General features: G+C 36.2%; 2 protein-coding genes across 3 annotated transcripts in view; both read left to right on the top strand.

Annotated features, from left to right (window-relative positions):
• The window catches only part of LOC135694680 (uncharacterized), a 32153-nt gene extending 19653 nt beyond the window's left edge, over window positions 1–12500 (top strand). Inside the window, exons 16-18 of one of the 2 annotated variants that reach the window (XR_010517189.2) lie at window positions 8098–8420; window positions 8985–9370; window positions 9857–12500. The gene's annotated coding sequence lies outside the window, so the exon portion shown is untranslated. The remainder of the gene's footprint in view (window positions 1–8097; window positions 8421–8984; window positions 9371–9856) is intronic. The other variant, XR_010517190.2, reaches the window with a different exon arrangement.
• Window positions 12501–12624: 124 nt separating this feature from the next.
• LOC135694687 (N-acetyl-D-glucosamine kinase) lies at window positions 12625–17830 on the top strand. Its single transcript, XM_065213517.2, has 4 exons — window positions 12625–12821; window positions 14884–15213; window positions 15464–15868; window positions 17591–17830. The coding sequence occupies exons 1-4, from the start codon at window positions 12686–12688 to the stop codon at window positions 17758–17760; spliced, it is 1041 nt and encodes a 346-aa protein (XP_065069589.2). The 5' UTR covers window positions 12625–12685; the 3' UTR covers window positions 17761–17830.
• The last annotated feature ends 2195 nt before the right edge of the window (window positions 17831–20025 follow it).

The following is a 20025-nucleotide window of genomic DNA, read 5'->3' as shown; positions in this document are numbered from 1 at the left end:
CCATCGGCCAAAAAAGCACTTTCGTATATGCATGATCAAACATTGACACCCTTTGAATGCTTTCGTTGGTACTTTTTGAATGCTTTTGTTGGAACTCTTTCGGTTCAAAGGCGAAATCTGTCAGCAAAAAAGCTTTAACCCTTCTCTCGGTCGATATTCCTCCTTTTTCTGAAAACGTAATTGTAAGCACCGGAATAATCCATTGGCGAATCTTTGGCAATCTAAAAGATTGTATTACATTGCTTGTAGAAATAAAGAATCGCAAATCAATATTAAAAAGCCTGCAGCCCAAAAGAGAGTATTGTGGAACGTGTTAATCGTCAGATCCACTAACAATTATTTGAAAAGCATCTTCATGTGAAGCATTCTTAAAATAATTCCGGTAGTTTGACGAGACTTGGTCAGCACTGATATTCTTGGTCAGCACAGCAAAATAAGTATTGTTCCAGGTCACGAGCTGCACTTTGTGCAAAAACAAATAATCGGTACGGATTTTACAAGATCAAAAGGGAAGAACGAAATTAAAAAAAAGAAACTGATTCATTTTTGTTTGCCTTGCATGGCATACCAATTTTTCATCCTGCTTTGTATCTTTATCTAAACTGTGGGAAGCAGTGCTATGGAAATGGCCAGAACAGATTTTCTATGGTCTATTATTGTTTTCAATGGGCATCTGGTGTTTCTGGGCTTTTTATTTTGAAGAAGATTTTTTCAAAATGTTAGAAAACGTTGATAAACGGAAGGGGTGGAAAATATATAACAAGATATCAAAAATCTGCTTGTCTATGGTAAAGATGCAACACAACTCTTCACCACCCTTGAGGCAAAGTTTTTTTTGGAGTTTTTCTTATCAGAAGCTTCTTGATGTAGGACCTTCGTTGTATTAGATCTTCATTATTTTTGAGTTTCCAGCTTCCTTATAAAGATCTTTTCCTGTTATGGAGTTACCTTATTTAGAAATGCCTTATTTAGAAATCGCCTTATTTAGGAGTTGTCTTATTAAGGAATTTTCTTTTTAAGGCGTTCCCTTGTTTAGAAGCTCCTTGTTAGGAAGCTTTCTTTGTTTAGCAGTTTTCTTCCCAGTTTTGAAGTTTCGTTATTTAGGACTTTCCATAATTAGGACTTTTCTTATTAACAAGTGGTTAAGTAGTTCCAAAAGCTTTCTTCTTGGGGTGCTTCCTTATTTAAAAGTTTACGGGCTTTTTGATATTGGAGCTTCCTTATTTAGGACCTTCCCTTTCAAGGATTTTCCTTATTTAAAAGTTTCCTTTTTCAGTCGGTAGAACATCTCGGTAGAACATCGATGCACGGTCGCAGCTTGGAGTTCTATTCTAGTCATGTATCTCGCTGAAATTCGGTCTCCAACTCTGTTTTGCAATTAACTTGTGGTTTTCGATAATTTATTTGGTTGAAGTGTGTTAATACTCCAATACTTACTATCTTTATTAGTGATCTTTAATTCTGCCGTATTTAGAAATTCGGATAATGCAACGTCCCGACTGTTGAAATATTTCCGAGTTGAACAAAAAGCTATTTCTCACTGATTACGTGCATTGTTACGTTTAAACATCCTGAGTTATCTTGTCCGGTTTGACATCTCATTCTCGATATAATCACAAAAACGGAATCGTGAACCCTGCTTGCTTCCGATAAAAAGAGAGTTTCTTTCAGGGGTTTAATGCTATGAAAAGAACCCGGGTTTCCTCCGGATTGTGTTTATTGCTAAACCATCTTTCGTGTAAAACAATGAGAAGATAGAACGTGGTGGATGCTTCATGGCAAAGATCTACTTTTGAGGGGTAGAAGGGGGGTGTTGCAGGATGAATAGGGACTTATTGAACGAAGTAACGACTGTTTTTGCCAGATCAGAGGGTAAGGCAAAATATCTATGGATTTTTGGGTATGTTAGTCAGTTCCTGAAAGCATGTGTCTAAACTCTGGAGAATATTCGAAATCTTTACTACAACACAGGGAACTGAAATGAAATTGAACCACGGTTCTTTGTTAATCTAGTGATGGAATTTGAATTATGATGCCATCCCAGACCAGGCAGATATTTAGATCTTGACACCGGGATTGATTTCGTTACAATACTTTTCGCCAGGTGCAATGTTTATATTGTTTAGCTTTGTCACTATTGCGTACCTTTCGTTAATTTTGACTTTTAATGTATCCCCTGACGGTTGGGGACATACGCGTCTAAAGCAATTCAAAGTTGGGAGGGGGCATGTGAAAGCCCCCTTTTTAATGTTGGAATGCAAATACGCGTCCTTTAAATGCTGCTTCGAAAAACGGCCCTATCAAAAACGATCCTATCTAAAACGACCCTACCGAAAGCCACCTTACCTTAAACGATTCTACGTTAAGCGACCCTGTTGCAAAGGTTCTATTAGAAACTGGTTTTTATGACTATCTTCTGACTTTCTAAAACGATTAAAGAGCGCCTCAGGCAGAAGTTTCCGCTGAAACAAGGAAAATCAATGCGCTTGGCCCTGTCACTGTTAAAGGAGCTAAATTTGTCAGAAAAATAATTTTTATGCCATGCATGTTTAAAAAAAATTGAGGAAGTTCAGTAGAGGATTTTCCAATCTGTAGAAAGTATGTCATCATTTTTTGTTTCAAGAAATTACTTCACTTAGAAAAACAGTTTTATCGAAATAGTTAATTCCATATCTAATTTTTGTTGTCAAAACCAACTCAATTCTGCCTGGGCTTTCATCAACAATCCTATACATTCCCGGACTGAAGCTCATGTCGAATCTTCAGCCTCGTGAACACGCTGGCGCACTAACAAGGTTGGAGTTTGGAGTTTTTTTATATGCTATTGTAGAAAAACAAACTATAAAGAATTGAAGCATAATAATGAGCTCAAGTTTGTCGAAAATGTCTTTCTTCAATGAACTGCATCTTAAAATGCTTAAAGGTATTTGAGGTTGAAATAGTTTTGTCATATATAAGAAAGCAACAGAAAATTGCTTGATAAGCACAGGTTTTTAGTGTCACAAAAACTTCCTTCGGATGCCAACTAGTAGCGAAATAGTTAATTTTTTGTCAAGAGTTTTCTTTTAGAGATTTTTGTCAAGAGCTACTGACAGTTGAAGCCTCTGTTAAATTACATGGAGTTTTCTTTGAATGTTGATAGAAATGCGGATATTTTACAAGAAAGTGCTTGTGGAATTTTTTATACTTGACAGAGAGATTCAACAGCCAAATCAAATGAATATTTCCATTTGAAAGCTGACTGGTTCGCTTAGTTCATACATCTAGGCACATCCTTGATTGTTTTCAATTATTCATTATTACTTGTCTGGCATATTCAGTACTATTTTATTTACTTTGCTCAAAGCTTTTTTCAAAGAAGCATGAAGCAAAAGATTAACATGCGGCCAAGGACTTCAGAGATCTCAATTTTGGCTCTCACCTAGGGAATTTTCAGTTTTGTGAAGGTCACACTAACAAATTTTCCGTTGCGCGTAGGAAAGCACAGCCTCCTCGATCTTGTAGGCCTAGAAACACCGTTAAAACAAATGATTCTGCCATCGGACAACACCTTTTAGACAACCCAGATTGTGCAAAACTCTATAATGACGACATGTTTCAGATAATTGACAGATCCCGGTCGGCTTTTCATCTAGCAGTTTTGGAATCGATCTACATATAAAATGTGCCACCATTGTGTAGACAGAAGCAGTTAGGAGATCATTTTTCGATTGGCCTATTTCGATCCACAACTGCATATATATTTTCCATCTCGCCCTTGTTCTGACGTTTTATACTCTGAGGAGTGTCAGCCGAAAAAGCTTTCAATATGCTGTGAAATGTTTGCTTTTTCCAAAGCCATTTTCAAATTTTCCCACAGCCAAAAAGTTTTTTATTTGTCTCTCTTTTCTTTGCCTGAATTTTCTGCCTATTAGAATCAGTCCAGTATGTTCTATGTGTTCTGTGAGAACAGGAAGTTTATTTTTTTCTGTCATCAATTTTCCGCTGCATTGAAAAAGGCCTTCTGTTCTGAAGACATGCATCCAGGTGTGGTTCCAAGGGTGTCAAGCAGAGTTTAACCCTCTTCCCTCTCCAAGATTTTAGTGAGCTTCTTTTTCCGTTGGTGAAAACACTCAAACCAAAAGATAAAAACTAAATGATGTTTCTTTATATTTATGGCATTAATTTAGCAAAAATGTTTTCTGTATTTCGACGCTCCCTACTTTACGCGTAGAGAAAATTAAGCTTAGCATTATTCAAGCCAAGTTCCATTTTGATAGAACGACTGCATTATGACCGTGACCGTCACGAGTCCTTTGTTCTATAAGAAGAAGAAGCGCATGATCTGGCAAAAACATTGTGCAAAAACTTTAAACTTTGTGCAAAAACTTTGTGCAAAGACTTATAGTTGCGCTTGCCTTTGAAGGCAGCAGCTCTATTTTACCACCTGTAGTTGAATGAAAATCTGACTCAAAATGATTCTAACCTACTACTGAATTGAATGTGTTAACGGGGTGATGAGGTGGCTTCAGAATAGGCAAGCAGATTCCCCTCATCAACAGCTAATTGTAATTGTAATCTTGTTGGCTAATTATTGCAACTCCAGCACATCCTTCGAGATTTTGTAAGGCAATCGCTTTCCTATAAATATACTTAATTTAGTGAAATAGACATATTATGCTAATAAAGTTGGTACCTTGATATACACCATTTCTGGTTTGGTTCTCCCAAGCTGTTTGCTGTGGTACGCAAGTACATCATTCTTAGCATCATTTTTTTGCCCATTTTCCTATTCCTCGTTCGGACTCGTTTTGAATTTGAGAAAGAATGACACCGTTTTCAAACGACTCCATTTTCGAATGGTTCCCGTTTTGTATCTAATGACTCCGTTTTCGAGAGTATTAATGGGTACGCAAAATATAAAACGAATTCATGCAATTACGGAGTAATAGACAAAGTGACCGAGTGAATTCTGATTTTCAATGGGCGTTGGGCGAAAATGACGTCATAAATCTTTCACCTGGAATTCAATTTCACGGTCATGACGAAGCGCAGGTAAGTCGAAATCATTCCAGTAATGCAACTTTTAATTCCTTGTAAAGAACTTTCTATTTATTACATTAAATTACATTTTGACGATTTCATCTAGTTTTTACTTTCAGCCCTTATTTTTTCTCCAATTTTACACCTATATAGTTGTTTTAAGTTTTCAATAATTAATAAACGTAAGATCTCAGTTGTAATTTGCAGACACTTTAGTATTGAGCACTACTTTTATTCGATTCCTGGACGTCAATTCGCATTTGGAATTCTTGCCAAACTCAAATTAGGCATTAATTAAAGGAAAATTTAGTCACCTTTATTATGAGTACTGCACCTTTTGTGAACATTTTTACCGATCATTCCGCATTTTTGATATTGAAAAAGTACCCCTTAATAAGTTCTTCGTACATAAAAAGGAAGTTGATGCAAAGAGTTTGTTCTGGCCGTAAGAAGTTCTGCGAGGATAGGAAGGAATCCTGGATAGGAAGGAGTCACACTTCGTTATTAACAGTATAGCAACCAGGAAACCAAGCTACTTTTTATTTGATAATTTTTTTGTAGGCAGAGGCTGCTTTTAACGTTAATTCACCTACAAGCTAAAAAGTTCTTTGAGTTACAAAAATTCACTTTTCTTCATTCACAAAATTCATTGAAACCCATTTATTTGTCCTAGAACCACATTATGCTGTTTCATTTATAAAGGTGAACAGCACATGTATTGTTTTGTTTAAAAGTCCATCGTCGCCCTCCTCCACTCTCCCTCTTTCACTTCTTCCTCATCGCCTATTTCTCTAGGCTTTTGCACCCAGGGTAAAGCATGCTGTTTCATTAAGAGGGCTTTTTATCTTGTTGTTTAATAAATAATTAAATGTATTATACAAATAATATTATGATAAACTAATTTGCATGTTTGTAGTATTGAAATATATTAAATGTTGGAATCAGGGCCTTCGCGAGGCAAGCTTTGTTGGAGGGGGGAGTGGATGGAGGGGGAAGGACTACGAATTTACCTAATTAAAAAATAATTACCTGAAATTCTTTTGTTGCTGACACGAACCTCTGAATCACTTTTGGTCTATCTAGTTATGTGGTATATAGTTCGCAACTGCGACTTATATGATAATGACAGACTTTTTCTAATAGTTTTGTCAAAACAGTACATCGGGATGGGCAATGAATCTAGTTACTACCCTAGGCAGCACCAAAGTTGTGCCGCCGAAGGACTATAAAATTTTTGAATTTAGATTCTTCCAGTTCCCTGGAAAATGCACTCTTTTAAGCAAATTTTACTTAAACAATCCTCCTAATCCTACTGAAAGTTCTTTTATTTTTGCAAACGGACTGTACAGCAGATAAAAACAATTGGTACAATATCGTCGTGGTCTTGAAAATACCCATGTTCTTGCGTTACTCCTAAAGCCAGGTAACAAGCAGGCACTAGTTGTCAAATTAGATCCCGCTTTTCTTTTTCGCAATCCTTTTGAATTTAAATAAGGTCTGGAACTCGTTGTGAATTGCAGCTGGCGCTTCTACCGAGAAACTTTAGGGGAAATAGACATTTTAAAATAGACGTTTATTTGAGGAAATTCGGTAAAGCCATAAAGAAAATTGATATCAGGTATTTGCTTTTGTGTTAACAAATTTTGTTTTGTAGCCTTGAAAGGAAATGAAATCATGTTTCAGATTTATAAACTAAATTTCCCTTGTAGAAACATGACCTGAACTGAGTGAGCAACAAAACAGCTTTTGAAACTTTAATTAATGTCTTGCCGACATTTTTTAAGAAATGCGACTTAAATCTTTAGAGAGGAGGCAAGGAAATGCGAACATTTCGCAGGCAAACTGATTTTTAACATTTTCATGAGGTTTAGGAGAAATAGAGGCCCGCTATCCTGAACTTTTTTTCTTTGATCTGTTGATCATTCCAAGAGAACTCTTATGACACCGAACAAATTACGACCAATTAAGATTGTATCCATCTTTAATAGGCGGTATGCCAGAGCATTTTGAAAAATCACCTTGATTATTAAATTCCTAAAACAGTGGATTTTTTGAAATTGGGGACATTGTTATTATTAAAGATACTGTTGCTAAAAATTAAGAGTCAAGGTTTTAAGAAGTATAGACGTAAAGTATAGGGGGTAAATTTCATGATTTGGGAAACAATACAACAAGTAGGAGTAATATTTTGACAACTTACTTTTTGTGAAATAGTCCCATGATTTTTAAACTGTCTCTACATAACCAAAAGTTCGTCATAGGCGTTCCATTCGTATGAGATTGGCGTTAGCTGTTGGTAAAAGGGCGTTTTCTGATAGCAAATCGGCGAGGCCTAAATTTTTTGTTTTGTCCCAGCCCCCAGAGCTTAGTGGCTGGCGCCCCCATTGTATTAAGATAAAGTATATTTATTCGGAATTTCGAGGCACGTTGTCCTCATGGAGTAAATGTACCTTGAAATAACAAATAGCTCAAATGGTTAAACGCACTGTCGTGCTCGTGAAAATTTGGCGCATTGGAAAATAGGCGTTTTCTGTACGGTGCAGTACTTATTTCTAGTATTTGTCCCGGGTATTGGTCATGTAGCAAACATCGATGCTAGTTATCCTTATTGTTGTATTATTTATCGCAAAACAAGGAATTTTCAGTGTCTTTTAAGTTTTATTGACTACTTGACTACTTCTTGAAGGGTTTGGTCGCCAGGCTCTAAAGACTTCGTTGCATGTTTTTTTATTTTTACACGCCAATTAAAAATCAAAATCTAAATTGAGATGCTACATAGCCTGATTGAAGAACCTTTATTTCTATAATTTTAAGTGAAGAAGATGTTATTATCCATCAATCATCTTAATTTCGTTGAATTATATTATATTTTTGTGAAATTTGCGAAAATCTCGTGAATACAAATCAGGCTAATCATGTGTTGGGCTTTTTCGTAGGTCTATTCAACTCTCCTGTGTTAAAATTATACCTAAAATTCTTCATAAATTAAGGCCTTCTCTACGATCTCGTACAATTGGCCAAAGAAAAAAAAACGTAGACTGTTTATGTACTTGACAATTGTTTTTATCTTTTCAGGTTTCGACAAAACAGTTGCAAGAATTAATGAACTTGTGGAGGTAGCTAAGAAAAAGGCAGGCATACCATTGGAAACAAAGCTGAAATCTCTTGGATTGTCACTAAGTGGTGCTGATAAGAGAGAAGAGCAGAAAGAGATGGAAGAGAAGCTGGTTGCAAGATTTCCAAATGCCACAGAGGCGTGCTTTGCATGCAATGACACTGTGGGATCATTGGAGACAGCAACAGACAAGGGAGGAATTGTTCTGATTGCTGGCACAGGGAGCAACTGTTTGCTCATGAACCCTTGTGGATCAATGTACAAACGTGGATGTGTATGCTGGGTGAGTAATTCCTCTTGTATTGATTGGTCTGTTGGAAAGATAATGGATTGTGGGAGGAAGTCAGTATTGAGTAGCCATAACCAGCATGTGCAGTGGTTATGTCTTTAAATAGAGAGCTTTGGGAAGACGAAAGGGGGAGAGGGAATATGGTAAAAGAAGAGTCTCTTCAAAGCGTCCACTAACTTGACGATTATTGCATGTGTTGAGTTGTTTTCTATTGACCTGATTAGCATGGGCATGATGCTGGATATGAAATGTTTATGCCAGTAGTGAAAATGGAAGGAGGAATAAAGAAATAATATTTCAAGGGCTGCAATTCTGAGAGCCTTCTGTTGAGGAAGTAAAAATGTTGAAAATGCGTTTAGGGTGCATCTTTACAGTATTCTGTAGTGCCTCAAAGCTTTCTGGAAGAAAACAAGATAGTGGAGGATAGCGGAACTTTCATATTCGAAACTTTTTTCTGTGCATCGAAAGAAAATGAAATGGTTATCGAAAAGAGTATTTTCTTCTCTTTATGCAGTATTTTGAACAGATTTTTTAAGTAAAATCCGTTTTTCGTTGTAGCTGAGGAAGGATCAGTTTTTTGGAGGGCAGGACAGTGACGATCTTTTTGAGTCATCATGATAGATTTAACATCAGTCTATTCCCTGTGGATTACATACGGAAAGAACTCTTTGCATTCTTCAATTTGAACAACAAGCGAGATTTTTTGACATATAGTTCCTACAACAAAGGAAGGTACATGAAGTTTTCTGGGAGGGTATTGTAAAAGGAGCTGAACCGGATGATGCACTTTGCTTCAAGAAGCAAGGGTTGAACTAAGGAACACATCAAGGCCTTTATTCCAAAAATGGAGTTTGGCATGCTCGAGAAAGAAAACAGTTTGATAATATTTGTGTGTTGGCTCAGTTGAAAAGCAAGAAGTTCTTGAAAATTGCTTCTCGAAAGATGTGAGAATTTTTCCGATCTTTTGCCCGTCCATGTTATTCATTTTGTTTCAAAGGGTTTCATTCCGTTTTTATGAAATCTATTGGACTGTTCGTCAATCACCGTGCTTTTCGTTTCTTGTTTAAGCAAGGAGAAAATTGTCAATTTTCAGAGCTTGGTTTGCCGTTTTAGTCTCGGTGTCCAGTTCTGTTCGGATTGAAATAGCATTACATTAATGCTCCAAAACCGCTTTTACAAAGCAGTTCATCTTGGGTCATCCTGTTATGTATCAAAATTAGGAAGAATTCGCGTAAATCCCTGCTCACATAAGTGCATATAGCCGAGGAGAGGAGCTATATTCTAAAGCTCCAATTTGGTATCAATAAGCAGTTTTTTATTCATTTATTCATTGACTTTTTGAACATGAAAGAATACTCTTTACAGTGGAACCTAAGGATTGTTCAAATGATGACATCATAAAATGTATTTCTACGAATCTTTTCTCTCAGGTATTTCTAATGGTGCTGCAAAGCCAATCAAAGATTTTGTCTTGTTGAAGTACCGTCCGTGTGCAAAGGCATCATTTGGTGCCACTTGGTGGGCTGCCAAAAAGGTTGGGATAGCGTTACCAGCCGATCACGATGTCATGGTGGAAGAGTTTTTTCATTACAAAGCAGAGATAATGTCAAACAAATTTTTATTGAAGAATGTCAAAGATTTTATAAACTTGTAATAAGATTGAACAATTTTATTTTATCTCGTATTTGGCAATATCATATACAGTGGAATCCAGTATAACGAACTAAATGTCTGGTCCCTTAGATTCTGCCTAACAAACTCTTACAAAATTCTCTCGGTATAACGAACCCCGGATATAACGATATCTCGTTATTACGAACCAAATTTTATGTCTCTTCATCACAACTACCCTAGATATAACGAACTTTCATAAATTTTTCATCTGCAATTTTTATTTGTTTATCCCCCGTATTCATTTATCACTTTATCTTTGGGATATCATTTTGTAATCAGCAAAACATGCTGATGATACATTTCAAGCACTGGCTGAAAGAATTGGAGCACGAAATGAAAGTTTGATTGCCTCAAAAATATCTGCAAATGAGGACATTGACACTAACGAATACATTCATACATATGATACATTGACAATGAATGATGACAAGGTTTTATTGAAAGACCCAGATGGAGAAGCAGAAGAAGACAAATAAAAATGTGAAGCAGTCGAAGACGTCATTCAGCCGACAACTAGAAATGAAGTGATACCAGCTTTGCCAATCTCTTGGTTCCAATATCATAAGAGGAACATTAAGATTTTCATTTTCAATGACGAACCAGTAGTAATATTGAAACTCAGCTTGTTTGTTTTGGAGTAAAATCTGCACAAAAGTTTGAGGTAGCCTAAACAAGCCCACCAAAGGCCTAAACAACAAAATGAACTGCGAAAAGACCTAAACAAAGTTTTCTATCGAAATTTCTGCGAAAAGACCTAAACAAAGTAGTAATATTTGAACTCAGCTTGTTTGTTTTGGAGTAAAATCTGCACAGAAGTTTGAGGTAGCCTAAACAAGCCCACCAAAGGCCTAAACAACAAAATGAACTGCGAAAAGACCTAAACAAAGTTTTCTCCCGGTCTAACGAACTCCTGATATAACAATGATATTTCGAACCATTTTCTGGTTCCCTTCAGGGTTTTTTGTATCGGTATTCCAGTGTAGTTCATTCTTATTTGCCACTTCAATGTAAAATATTCACCACCTCTACAAACACATGACATTCTATTGAGGAACTGGGAATTCTGGTCTGTTATGTTCTATTATGATATTGGAAAGAAATTGTATAATATTTACAATTTCGCATTGTCATTCCTGTTTATCTTTCTTCTGCTTTTATGGCAGAATATGGCAAACGAAACTTATGAAATATTGAAACATTTAGTATACATATATGAAATATTGTCCATAAATATATCGAAATATCATTCGTTTGTTTTAGTTTGTCACTTATCAATGAAAACCCAATTTATTATTGATTACAAAGAAGATTTTTGAAAAATTGGCATGCCAAGGCTGGGGCTTATTATCAATTTTCACCGCTTTGAAAATTTCATAGAAACGAGGAGACACAAAATGCTGAAGCACTTTCCCTGTGACACTCGCCAATGTAAAACATTGGATAATTACCAAAGGTGATTAGAAGTATGTATCAAGCTGTTGTTTGGAGAGATGGTTCTTTGCAGGAATTATTGTGTGTTTGATTGGTTTGATTAGTAAGAACTCATTGAATTTGTCGAAAATTTCTAATCTCTATCAGTCCATAATTTGAATTACCCAACAAGAGTGTTGGCATTGTTTAATCTTACGACTCTTGGCATATAGGAATATATCCCAATTTTTCGTTTAAGATGGAACACGTGCTAAAATTAAATATGGGAAGTTTTTCTTCTTGACAATGTAGACATCGTTTGGAAGGTAAGAATAGGCCTTTGCCATATACTTGCTGTCAATTTGATAGGAAATGCCTGAAAAATTTAATCAGGTTAGAGTGACGTACGTTACCCTCTATGCTGTAAACCAATGCAATGTATATTATGCTGTTAGACTGGCCCTGTCTGGCCGGCCCCATTCCTTTGGCATTTGTCCATTTCTCGCAATGGTAGGTCTTCTTCTTACCGCTCTTCCGTTAGTGTGAATGTCGTTGTTTTGGTTCTTAATTATGCTTCCCAATTTATCTTTATCTTTAACAGCGTTTGTTTTGAAATGTTTTGTGGCCTGTTTTTAAAGTGTTTGTCGATGACGCCGGAGAGTTTTCGTTCAATGTTTATGGAAAAGCTTTACTTGAATCAGATTGTGTTGTGTATATGCAAACGTTTACTTTGTTTAAGGGGTATATTGTGTTGATATGACGGTTAATTAATTTTTTAAAGTTTAGATATATTCAGGGACCCTTTGATATCAATTATTAAGCGTTAATTTGTTGGTCCTCTAAAGACTTGTTTATTCTATTAAGAGAAATAAATGTAAAGGAAATCTCGGATCAAAAATTTAAGGCTATTGGAAAATTACTTTGACATTTTTTGTGTTAGTTATCATGAATTTAGTGTGCACTTAATTTGCTGCACCATCCTTTCTTGTAATGACTCTAATTAGAGGTGCTAATGTCACATGTAAACACTCGAGGAAGCGAGGTTACCATGTTTAATGTTTCCAAGAAATGTTGTTCTTTAGAACGAGACAATGTCGAAATGAGGTCAGGGAAATAGAAAAACCAGTGGGGGAGCTATCATGTGATTTCTCGAATCCACTCCACTCACCTCGAAAATGGCAGTTGCACCCGAGAAGATGTATTTTGGAGGCATAGAAGGGGGTGGAACAGGATCTAACTTGGTCTTAATAGACGAAACGGGTGCTGTTGTTGCCAGATCGGAGGGTGAATCGACCAATCAATGGCTTGTAGGTATGCAGTACGGGGCTTTTTCTGCCTTTTCAAGCTATCCACAATGTGCGTTATATCTTCTCTCAACAACAAGGAAGTCAAGCGAAATGACACTGTAACAAAAACGGCATCATGCAATAGAAGGGGATTCGTTGTATTGCAGAATTTGACAAAGTGTGACACTATTCTAAAGGGGTGGAACATTATCCTTTTAAAACATGACACTTTTAACACTTTGGAGAGACAAATCATTCACGAGTAATCTCGTTCACCTTTTGTTTAGAAACCATTGTTTTATCTGAGGTGAGAAACCTTAAACTCTAGATGAATCTTGTCAACTTTAGAATGGAGGAGGCAAAGATCAAGAAGAAAGCTTCTAGTTCTATACATGGCCTAGATCTTTAGCATGACATAAAAATATGAAGAGCACGATAAATATTTTACAACTTCTTTCAAAGTGTCTCCCTTTTGCACCTCCTGTTTTCAGGTGACGTCACGAGAGGAGGAAAGGTGCTAAAAGGATCCATTTTGTGACAAGGTGTCATAATTATAGGTTAAATTGGTAAAATTCACAGATGACAGGGAGTCAGGGAGTTTATTGTGCTTTCAACATATGACCTTAGGTATGCTAACAGCCCAGAGCCCCACAGTCCTGGTAGTATTAGCTGCACACCTCCACACACACCCCTGAAACTCCCCAGGTATGCTTTTTATCGCATGCACAGGGCCATATCTTGACCTTTTTCTCTTTTGTTTCTTTTAATTTCTTGTTAATTTTCTCTGAAGTTGACTTTTTATTTCTTTTTCTGTGCATTTATTTTATTTTTTCTATCCAATTACTGTTTCTGCTTTTTTTCATAAAAAAGATGTATTATATGTCTTTCTTTTCAAATTACTCCTGTTTTCAAACATATCAATTGGAATGGAAAGTTTAAAATGGATTCTTTTAGCTCTTGTTTTTATGTGAAAGCATGATACAAAAAGATGCAACAGCTCCTAAAAGCTTGCATTTTTCTTGTTAAATTATTTTATTTTCAGAAACCTCTTCTAAAATCATGTAGAAATTATTTGTTGCATGAAAACCACATTCATTATCTCATGAACAATAGAACTCCACCTAAATAATTAACCTGTACCTAATAAAATTTCTTTTGTCTAACTTTATCACACCTTATCACAGGAATATTCTTCACAGGAATTATTCTTACCAACTATATCACAGGAATATTCTTCATTATAGTCTGTCTGACGAGTGCTCAAGCACAAAACTCGGAGTAACAGAGAACATGTCTCATTTCTAGTCTATATTCTATTTTTTATTATATATATATATATATATATATATTCATTTTATCTAGTTTTTTCATGTTGTCTCAATGCCGCTTAGTTGGGCAAAACTTGAGAGGGAGTACTTCATTTTTTGGAGGTGCATTATTTAAACAGTTAAATTATAATGTAAAGCATTTTTGAGTCTTATTTCATCTTCTTTTGATACAGTTTAGAACACCAACAGATAACTTGTTTAAAATGCTGAGGTGCCTCCAATAGCCAATTTGCTTAAAGACAATTTGTTACTTTTCAAATTACAAGGCAATTTATTAAAAACAGCTGGCATTCATCTCCATGAAAACGGCCTCTGAAGTAGCTTCAACACACTGAATTGGGCTTCTATCCTAATTTTCTTTTTGCAAGTTTAAGAGGACATGTTTGCCTGATGGTATCTGTGAGCATAGCCCGCTGGTTCCTGGAGCAGTCTACTATCTGAAAGTTTTGGATTCCATTGCCCCCATTGGCCAAACAAGCCCCCATTGGCCAAACAAGCCCCCCATTGCCCAAACAAGCATTCCATCGGCCAAGCAAGTCCCCTATTGGCCATGTACAGATTGCATGATTCAAAATACAGGAATAACAAGGCGTGTTCAAAAAAATTGAGAAAAAAGACAAGGAGATTGCTCAATAAGCATAGCTTGTCAGTATCCTAAAGCAACCCTTCCGAAGCTAGGTAGCAACAAATTCAAGACCAACTAGGTTAGTTTTAGCAGGTTAGACTTAAATCTTTTGACCATTGTTTTTATTTTTTCAGGTTTAGACAAAACAGTTGAAAGAATTAATGAACTTGTCGAGGTAGCTAAGAAAAAGGCAGGCATACCATTGGAAACAAAGCTGAAATCTCTTGGATTGTCACTAAGTGGTGCTGATAAGAGAGAAGAGCAGAAAGAGATGGAAGAGAAGCTTGTTGCAAGATTTCCAAATGCCACAGAGGCGTGCTTTGCATGCAATGACACTGTAGGATCATTGGAGACAGCAACAGACAAGGGAGGAATTGTTCTGATTGCTGGCACAGGGAGCAACTGTTTGCTCATGAACCCTTGTGGATCAATGTACAAATGTGGAGGATGGGGCCATATGCTGGGTGAGTACATCCTCTTTGATTTGCTTTTTTGAATGAGTTAAGAGTGAATGAGTTCATGGTTAATTCATTAAGACACAGGACATATCATCAAAACTTTTAATTTGCTTTGTGCACTGGAAGGAGATTCAATGCTTATTATTGAATATTATCTTTACATCAGTTTATAACATGCAATAAACATAAGAAACGGTCGGACTTCAAAATGAAATAAATTCTGCATCAGATTTATCTAGTAAATACTCTTTTGTAGGCGATGAAGGATCAGCTTTTTGGATCACTCATAGGGCAGTAAAAATCTTTTTCAACCATGATGATGGATTTGAAATCAGCCCATTTCCTGTGGATTACATACAGAAAGAACTCTTTGCATACTTTGATTTGAAGCATAAACAAGATTTGTTGACACATTTGTATGGCTTTAATAAAGAGCAATATGCAAAGTTTTGTGGGAAGGCTGTTGTAAAAGGAGCTGAAATGGGTGATGCTCTTTGCTTACATGTGCTTGAAGAAGCAGGGGTTGGGCTAGGAAAGCACATCAAGGCCCTTATTCCAAAAATGGAGTGTGGTATGCTCGAGAAAGACAAAAGTTTGAAAATATTGTGTGTTGGCTCAGTTTGGAAAAGCTGGGATTTCTTGAAAAATGGCTTCTTGGAAGGTATGTTTTATTGAGCATTTTCCTGATTTTCTTCAAGTACAACCCATTCGTATATATATTTAAATTTGAATAACACTTTTTTGTTTCTCAATCAGTTTATTGTAGATTTTCTGAAGCTGAATTTTTAGATCATATATCTTGTACAAATTTCATTTGCAGTCACTGTGAACACATCTTGGTGCTCCTAATACCTTGACTATTCCTTCAGTATATTTGGTCAAATCTTGTGCTGTATGCTTTTAAAACTCTATTTTTTTGGAATTCCTCAACTTTCATAACTTAAGAATCGGGTAACAATACTTGTGATAAACAGCTGAAGAAACTAATGTTGGCTGAGTTAGAGAGCATTGAACCAATCCAGTTCCACTTTCAAATCACTGTAATTTTATTTGTGAAATCTACATTTGATGGTCTTTTCTGAGTCCTAAAGGCCCCTTTTATTTTAGTCCCCTTTTTGAATGAACCCCTTTTTAGTGTAAAGCTGCCCTCTTTCTGAGCAAAGATACATATACTCTATGACTTCATCTGTTTTGACAACATTGTTGATGTCTCAAAGTGGTATACCGATATAACGGACCCAGCTATAACGAACCCCAGATATAGCGAAGTACCTGGTTTAACAAACTAAATGTCTGTTCTCTTCGATTCTGCCTTACAATTTTTTAAAGTTTTCACAGTTTGACAAACCCTTAGATATAATGGACTCTCGTGCCCAATTTCAGATCCTTTCATGAAAATCCCCCTCCATGTGTAAACTTTTCAGGAGATTGCCTTAAGAGTAATTTGAATTACACATTATAAAAGAAGGTAATTGATTTTCAAAATGCTAAAACACTTGCAAAGAAGATGACACTTACAAATCACCTACCCTCCCCCCTTCCCATCGAATCAATATTGTGATGGGATTGGTAGCCAATGTTGTAGTCCCCACTTATTCCGTAACCACCTAAACCAACATTGACCCCCGGGGGGGGGAGGGGGTTTAGGGTTTAGGTCACCAGCGCGTATAATATGACGATAGAGCACGCGAACTCCTTTTTCGTTCAAATGCGCTCAGCTATTTTTTGCCAAGATGGTGTTTCGATTTAGAAAATTTCTTCTTGCAAGCTTTTATTCTGAGAAAGCATTTTTAAAAATCCAGAACATCGCCTTAACATTCGCACGGAAGGGTTTTTGAGGCGCATACCGTGTAAAGACCTAATAAAAAATTCTTCTTTCTGTAACGAACTCTCGATAGAGCGAACTACTTCCTGGTTCCTTTCAGAGTCCGTTATATCAGGTTTCCACTGTATCACTTATTCACTGCTTTGGGAAATCATGTTGGCTAATGGAGGCTATCTTGTATACTTTTTGGTGCCTAATAGACGTCCCTTCCCCGCTAATTAATTTTTTGATTTTTTCCACCCAGGACATTCTTATTCCAACCCCCCTCCCCTCGGCTATTAAAGTTTTGAAATAGAATATTTGATACCTTCTGTTTTATTACAGTTTCTGTGGTATTCTATAAGAAAATTTAATATTTAAAGAATTGTTGCTTTTCTCCACCCCCTGGTTATTAAGTTCCTGGGAATTTTCCCAACCCCCTTCCCCCTCCTCAGCTATTCCACCCCATCCGCTTGTTATGTTTCGTAAATTTTTCCACCCCCTCCCCCCCCCCTTCGCTTATTCCAACTAGACACCAAAGAGTACACTCTCGCTGTGTATTTTCTTAATTTTTCTTAGGTATTTCTAATGGTGCTGCAAAGCCAATCAAAGATTTTGTCTTGTTGAAGTACCGTCCGTGTGCAAAGGCATCATTTGGTGCCACTTGGTGGGCTGCAAAGAAGATTGGGATAGCGTTACCAGCCGATCACGATGTCATGGTGGAAGAGTTTTTTCATTACAAAGCGTAGATAATGTCAAACAAATTTTTATCGAAGAATGTCAAATATTTTATTAAAGAATAATGTTCCGCGGAGAGGAAAGAGAAAGCATATTCACTTCTAGTGTTCCGTTGTTCAAGACTATTGAAAGAGCTGTTTGTTATAATAAAGTACAAACACACACAAATATTATACAATTAATGGTCAGTTCATGTAACTATTTACATCTTCCAACTTGATGAGTTTTCGATCTCGTGACAATATAAGATGATATTTATGTTAATACTTCGGAACATGAAGTCTTTTTCCTGTCATCTTTTTTAAATTTGTCAGATATTGAAAACCATCAACATTGTGAACTGAATAATTAGAAACAAGAACATAGCCTAGCATTCGCCAAAATGAAAGCCTTCCAATTCGATATTCTCCGGAAAATATTTTGAGATCATTTTCACCTGGCTGCAGCAGTAAGAGTTAGTTTTTGATAAACAGCAGCTTTTCAGTGATCCAATGACTTTTGAAGATATTCTAAAATAATGAAATGCCCTCGTTTTCAAATAAGTGATAATATGTACCAACAGGCTTACTGTCCAGTTTCAGAGAACAAAATTACCAATCTTTTGAACAAATACTGAATTTGAAATATCATAGATTATGGAAAAAAACCTGGTTTCTCTTGGAAAAGTATGCCAAGCTGTTGTCTTTAAATGTATCCACCGCGAAGAATTGAGCTGTCTTGGCAAAGATCACTGATGCTTTTCGATAATCCGACCTTGAGGTGGGTGGCTTTTTGGCACTCTCAGCTGGGACAAGAGTTGGAAAGCCTGGAAAGGCAGAGTTTTGCATGTGAATTTTTGCACTGAATATCCAAGTCGCGTGATCTTTTTTGAAACGAAGAAAAATTTATTTGAAACGAAGAAAATAATATTTGAGGGTGAAAGGAACAAAAGGGGAAAAAAGCTGCACTAAATGTCAAAAACCTCTTTGCTTATTGAAGGGTTTGTTTTGTAATGCAAAGATCTTTCTTTTTAAGGCAGATTGTTATGTTTGAAATTGCAAAGAATGGTTGCTGCCTATCATAAAACTTTCTATTAAGTGGTATCTTCTTTATTTGCAAAGGAAGACAACGATTTGCTATAAACCCTTGTTTAAGGAGGTATCATGCTCCCATACCATCTACCACGAGTTGACTTGGCTATGATCGAAAACAAAGCAAAATAGGGATTAATTTATTTAAATGTTACGTAGGCAGAAGTTTTAACAAATATAAACAAAACAAAGGAAAGATACATGAAAGATAAAAACTTGATCATATACAGGATAAATTGGAGGTTTCGCAACTTCATTCCCCGTCTAGCTCTTGCTCAAGTTTTTGAATTGCTTAGTGCTTTTAGCACTTTTATCTAAGTGATAAAGAATTTTTCTCATAAACTAACGTATTTGTTTCAGGGAGCTTCAAAAAATTATCTGTTCTTAGGTTGTAGTGAGTATTCTTTGGTTTGAAAAATTCAACCTGAAACGGAGGCAAGTGGCATTCATGCATTTATATATTACAAGCATAAGTTTGTTGCAACTTTTTACAGTGGATTGTTGGCTTACCCTTCCTTCTCAAAAAATCGTTGCATCAATTGTCCCTATAAAAGGCGTTTTGATAAAAAATTGAATAGCATTCGGTAATTATGCAAAAAGGTTTTTAAATCTGTTTTCTATTGTTTTTGTGTCTTTATTAATATTAATGTTATGTGAAATTTTTTTTTCTATCAGGTAGTTGTTTAACAGGTATCGAGCTGTCGCGAGCCACGGAAGGCCCAGGGGTAGCCCCAATGCTTAGGTCCCATGGGTCCCATCCTACCCAAAGCAAAAAACCTAAAATTCATTTCATATAATTTGGAAAAATCTTCTTTATTTACTTTGAATTTTATTTCCTAAAGCCTTGCTGAACTTTCCCAGTACAGATTTGATTTGTAATTCCATGTTGATAAGAATTTCAAATGGATGCAGTTTTATGACTAGTGACCCCTTTTTTGCCTACTGTCTCAGAGGCAATCAGGCCCCTCCTCTTTGGGCTTTTGCTCGCACTGGATCTATTAATACAATTTGCAATATCCATCAACAGTCTATCGTTTAAGTATGTTGAATCTTTGTTTCCCATCCCTTCAAAGCTCCTTAGCTGAATAGAGTTTATAGTTTTGCTTGATATAAAAAGTCATCCAAAAATCACAGCATAGATTATTTTTGGGAAACAAACTCTGTTCGGTGTCTTTGGGAAAAACTTGATGTTTTTAGGGGAGGGGG

Source organism: Rhopilema esculentum, chromosome 8, assembly GCF_057945365.1.
Source record: "Rhopilema esculentum isolate cy_ngs chromosome 8, ASM5794536v1, whole genome shotgun sequence".
Taxonomy (NCBI): domain Eukaryota; kingdom Metazoa; phylum Cnidaria; class Scyphozoa; order Rhizostomeae; family Rhizostomatidae; genus Rhopilema; species Rhopilema esculentum.
Note: the sequence above shows the minus strand (reverse complement) of the source record. Positions and strands in the feature narration are given on the sequence as shown.

Excerpts from the sequence above, each read along its gene's own strand:
- LOC135694687 (XM_065213517.2), top strand. The coding sequence starts at position 12,686 with ATGGCAGTTGCACCCGAGAAGATGTATTTTGGAGGCATAGAAGGGGGT. Across the intron at positions 12,822-14,883 it reads GACCAATCAATGGCTTGTAG|GTTTAGACAAAACAGTTGAA; the intron begins GTATGCAGTACG and ends TTATTTTTTCAG. Across the intron at positions 15,869-17,590 it reads GAAAAATGGCTTCTTGGAAG|GTATTTCTAATGGTGCTGCA; the intron begins GTATGTTTTATT and ends AATTTTTCTTAG.